We start from the raw sequence: 4973 nt of genomic DNA on the forward strand, positions 1-4973 counted from the left end.
GGAGGGCGCGCCGGGCGGGGGGCGCACGGGCGTGCATTAGCCCAGGCGAGGGGACCTGACGGAGACTCTGGGGCTTCCAGGTGGCCATCAAACACGTGGAGAAGGACCGGATTTCCGACTGGGGAGAGCTGGTGAGTGCCCTGTAGGAGCGACCCCCAGAATGAGTGGGTGGGGTGAGGGGCGACCCCGACTCCCGCCGTAACGCGGCCCCCTCGCCCCTGCAGCCCAATGGCACCCGAGTGCCCATGGAAGTGGTCCTGCTGAAGAAGGTGAGCTCGGGCTTCTCCGGCGTCATTAGGCTCCTGGACTGGTTCGAGAGGCCCGACAGTTTCGTCCTGATCCTGGAGAGACCCGAGCCGGTGCAAGATCTCTTCGACTTCATCACGGAAAGGGGGGCCCTGCAAGAGGAGCTGGCCCGCAGCTTCTTCTGGCAGGTGCTGGAGGCCGTGCGACACTGCCACAACTGCGGGGTGCTCCACCGCGACATCAAGGACGAAAACATCCTCATCGACCTCAATCGCGGCGAGCTCAAGCTCATCGACTTCGGGTCGGGGGCGCTGCTCAAGGACACCGTCTACACGGATTTCGATGGTGAGCCAGGCCCGGGAGGGAGCTGCCCAGGTGACTCGGCCCGGCCCAGCCCCGAGGCCTCGGCCAGTCTCCCGCGCCAGCCTTTTGTAAAGGTCATTGGGCCGCCTGGCTCGATGCTAGCCGGGGTGGGACGCAGGAGAGCCTCCCAGCGTAGTAAAGCCGGGGATTTTCAGCCAGCTGAACCTGTAATGTTTCTGGCATGATTTTATTCTTCAAGTGGAATTCAGTGAGTTCCAAGCTTTCCCGATGAATAAGAGGTTGTGGGCAACCGGCGGTAGCCCAGATTTTTCTAAAGTCTGACCCAGTTTCCCCGCCAGTAAAAGGATGGGGGCGGGGGAAGAGGTGGAAATTGATGCGGGTTTTGTAATTTTTGTTTTGTTTTATAAGGGAGTTAGTTTTCTGTATGGTAGTTTTAGACCTGCCGTTCTTTCCTCCTTTCTGATCTAGGGAAGGTTAAGGAAAAGGAACTATTATTACTGGTGGCCTTTTTTTTTTTTTTTTTTTTAGTGTTTTTTTTTGAGACGGAGTCTCGTTCTGTCGCCCAGGCTGGAGTGCAGTGGCCGGATCTCCTCTCACAGAGATAAACTTTTCATTGTGCAGTTTCCTAACACTGTTTTTTTTTTTTTTTTTTTAGTGTTATGGGGTGAGAGTCAGGAATGAATGTTGTGAAATAAGATCTGTCGTTGGTTTGAAAATTAGTTGGGTGTCTCCGCAGAGAGGATGAAAACCTATCCTAGGGAGGGGCTTGGAGCGGGTTCTTTCAGAAAAGAAGGAATGGAGAGCCTGAGATCAAAGCTGCGGAGGGTGGGTCATCATTTGAGCGGCTTAACCTAACAAACGACAGCCTTTCAAAACTTGTGACTCGGGCTTGTGGTTTATGTTTATTTGCCCTTGGAGGACGCTGGGTTGGGCTGCATTTTTTGTATTTAACAGTTAATGGCTGGCCGGGTCCTCCCATGTTTTTTCCTTCAAGTCTTTGCTGCCCCCTGGTGAGCACCAGCGGCATGGCCCCTCCTATTTCTTTTACTATCCAAAGTTTGTAAACAGGAATCACGTGGTCTGAAACCAACCCTGCAGCTGTGTCTACCTTTCCAGTCTAGGGAGGAAAGGGTGTGGGTGTCTGCTCCTGCGCGCATCGGGTGGGGAGGAAGGCCTCCCAAAGGGCACCCTTGACTTAGGATGTTGTGCAAGCATCCTTGCTTGGATCCTGTCGGCCATGAGAATCTCACCTGGGCTGTGGTGAATGCAGTGTAAGGATGGATAGTCTATGGGATACCTTTCTTGGTTGTGCAGACATGCATCCCTTCATCCTTTCGCAGGCGGTCCTGCCTCACAGAGCCTCAGGTTTTGGGTCTGCAGCCAGCTGTGTTTGTTTCTTGGAGCAGTTTGTAAAGAATTTGTTTATGGTTTGGGCTAGCAGAGAGGTAGGTAATGCTTTGGGTTGGAGAGATGCCATAAGCTGCGCCTCCACTCTCCTTAGCCCAGGGAGAAAAATGGAGTTCACCCAGCTCCTGAGAGAAGGGTTTTTTTTAAAAAAGAGTCATATATATTATCTAGTTGCTTTGTGCTTGTTTTTGCTAAAAGTGTGTTTTCTATTCCCTTGGCTCACAGGGACCCGAGTGTATAGCCCTCCAGAGTGGATCCGCTACCATCGCTACCATGGCAGGTCGGCGGCAGTTTGGTCCCTGGGGATCCTGTTGTATGATATGGTGTGTGGAGATATTCCTTTCGAGCATGACGAAGAGATCATCAGGGGCCAAGTTTTCTTCAGGCAGAGGGTCTCTTCAGGTAACTGATGGAAGCCCCTGGCCATGGGGTTATTGGTCTCCATGGGGCTGTTAGTCTTCATGTGACAGTCTGAAATTCTGGAGAACTTCATTCTCCAGTAGATGCCCTGACCCTTGGCTTAGAATTGTAGGTGAGTGATTTGCACTTGAGAGCTGGCCTCATAAATCACGTGGTTTGCACTTGAGCTTTCCTTAGGAGGTCAGAGGAAGAGCATGTGTGAGCCTATTAAGAAGAAAAGACAATCTGGCTTTCCCAGAAAGTTTGTTAAAGGTACCGACAGAAACCTGATAACTCCTGGCTGTTTTGCCAAGGAGTAAAAAGTTAAAAGCTCTTTTAGCATCTCCTTTAAGTCAGCACCTCCAAATATTTCAGTACCAGTGACCTCAATGTGGGTGGTGTTCATGTTTGTAAGTTGGTAGGTGAGTTGAATCATCTCATCATGCTCAGTGGTGTCTCATCGAAATCTATTGTCATCATCCTTCCTATTTCTGGTGAGTGGGTGTTGTGGGAAAGGCCCCCACTATTGAAGTTTGAAAACCACAGGTTTAAGAGAGTCTGTCTTTAGCTGAAAGCAGACTGAAGGACCCAGATATTAGTCAATACCTTCCCATTGAAGGGTACCCAGCACAGTGTTCTAGAAAGTGCTTGGCCTCCCTGGGACCCCAGACTTGTGGGCCTCTGAGAAGCAAATGGGGAAGACCTTTGCAGCGTAAAAACAAGTTGAGTCATTCATAACCTCTGTCTATCCTCCTTTCTTGCAGAGTGTCAGCATCTCATTAGATGGTGCTTGGCCCTGAGACCATCAGATAGGCCAACCTTCGAAGAAATCCAGAACCATCCATGGATGCAAGATGTTCTCCTGCCCCAAGAAACTGCTGAGATCCACCTCCACAGCCTGTCACCAGGGCCCAGCAAATAGCAGCCTTTCTGGCAGGTCCTCCCCTCTCTGTCAGATGCCCGAGGGAGGGGAAGCTTCTGTCTCCAGCTTCCCGAGTACCAGTGACACTTCTCGCCAAGCAGGACAGTGCTTGATACAGGAACAACATTTACAACTCATTCCAGACCCCAGGCCCCTGGAGGCTGCCTCTCAACAGTGGGGAAGAGAGACTCTCCAGGGGTCCTAGGCCTCAACTCCTCCCATAGATACTCTCTCCTTCTCATAGGTGTCCAGCATTGCTGGACTCTGAAATATCCCGGGGGTGGGGGGTGGGGGTGGGTCAGAACCCTACCATGGAGCTGTTTCCTTATCACGAGTTCTGCTGAATGCCGCGATGGGTCAGGTAGGGGGGAAACAGGTTGGGTTGGGATAGGACTAGCACCATTTTAAGTCCCTGTCACCTCTTCCGACTCTTCTGAGTGCCTTCTGTGGGGACTCCGGCTGTGCTGGGAGAAATACTTGAACTTGCCTCTTTTACCTGCTGCTTCTCCAAAAATCTGCCTGGGTTTGGTTCCCTATTTTTCTCTCCCGTCCTCCCTCACCCCCTCCTTCATATGAAAGGTGCCATGGAAGAGGCTACAGGGCCAAACGCTGAGCCACCTGCCCTTTTTTCTGCCTCCTTTAGTAAAACTCCGAGTGAACTGGTCTTCCTTTTTGGTTTTTACTTAACTGTTTCAAAGCCAAGACCTCACACACACACAAAATGCACAAACAATGCAAATCAACAGAAAAGCTGTAAATGTGTGTACAGTTGGCATGGTAGTATACAAAAAGATTGTAGTTGATCTAATTTTTAAGAAATTTTGCCTTTAAGTTATTTTACCTGTTTTTGTTTCTTGTTTTGAAAGATGCGCATTCTAACCTGGAGGTCAATGTTATGTATTTATTTATTTATTTATTTGGTTCCCTTCCTGTTCCAAGCTTCCATAGCTGCTGCCCTAGTTTTCTTTCCTCCTTTCCTCCTCTGACTTGGGGACCTTTTGGGGGAGGGCTGCGACGCTTGCTCTGTTTGTGGGGTGACGGGACTCAGGCGGGACAGTGCTGCAGCTCCCTGACTTCTGTGGGGCCCCTCACCTGCTTACCCAGGTGGGTCCCGGCTCCGTGGGTGGTGGGGAGGGGCATTGCTGACTGTGTATATAGCATAATTATGAAAAGCAGTTCTGGATGGTGTGCCTTCCAGATCCTCTCTGGGGCTGTGTTTTGAGCAGCAGGTAGCCTGCTGGTTTTATCTGAGTGAAATACTGTACAGGGGAATAAAAGAGATCTTATTTTTTTTTTTTTATACTTGGCGTTTTTTGAATAAAAACCTTTTGTCTTAACTCATGGCTTCCAATCGTCGTCTATGCAGAGGCATTGCTAACCTGCATTTATTGAGCATTTGGTAAGTGCCAAAGAATTGGAGGAGGAGAAAGGAATTTTCAGCCTAAATCTGCGTTCCTTCACCATTAGGATTTCTGGGATAGTCACCTTCCCGAAACGAATGTATGGTCAAGGGGTAGGACCAGTGTTGTCAAGATTTGGGCAATATCTGGCATGGGGGACCTAATAAAATAACCTTTTCCAAATTAAAATTTTAAAGCTATGCAAATAGGATACATGGTGACAATTTTTAAGTGTTCAATAGCCATTTGTGGCTAGTGGCCACCTCACATAAGAT

General features: G+C 49.8%; 1 protein-coding gene across 1 annotated transcript; it reads left to right on the forward strand.

The window, feature by feature from the left end:
* Nucleotides 1-83: 83 nt before the first annotated feature.
* Nucleotides 84-4635, forward strand: PIM1 (Pim-1 proto-oncogene, serine/threonine kinase). The gene is made up of 4 exons (XM_011986614.1): nucleotides 84-131; nucleotides 225-591; nucleotides 2203-2379; nucleotides 3141-4635. The coding sequence occupies exons 2-4, from the start codon at nucleotides 246-248 to the stop codon at nucleotides 3296-3298; spliced, it is 681 nt and encodes a 226-aa protein (XP_011842004.1). The 5' UTR covers nucleotides 84-131; nucleotides 225-245; the 3' UTR covers nucleotides 3299-4635.
* The last annotated feature ends 338 nt before the right edge of the window (nucleotides 4636-4973 follow it).

The sequence above is a fragment of the Mandrillus leucophaeus genome, unplaced genomic scaffold (assembly GCF_000951045.1).
Source record: "Mandrillus leucophaeus isolate KB7577 unplaced genomic scaffold, Mleu.le_1.0 Scaffold3, whole genome shotgun sequence".
Lineage (NCBI taxonomy): Eukaryota > Metazoa > Chordata > Mammalia > Primates > Cercopithecidae > Mandrillus > Mandrillus leucophaeus.

Excerpts from the sequence above, each read along its gene's own strand:
- PIM1 (XM_011986614.1), top strand. The coding sequence starts at position 246 with ATGGAAGTGGTCCTGCTGAAGAAGGTGAGCTCGGGCTTCTCCGGCGTC. Across the intron at positions 592-2,202 it reads CGTCTACACGGATTTCGATG|GGACCCGAGTGTATAGCCCT; the intron begins GTGAGCCAGGCC and ends CTTGGCTCACAG. Across the intron at positions 2,380-3,140 it reads CAGGCAGAGGGTCTCTTCAG|AGTGTCAGCATCTCATTAGA; the intron begins GTAACTGATGGA and ends CCTTTCTTGCAG.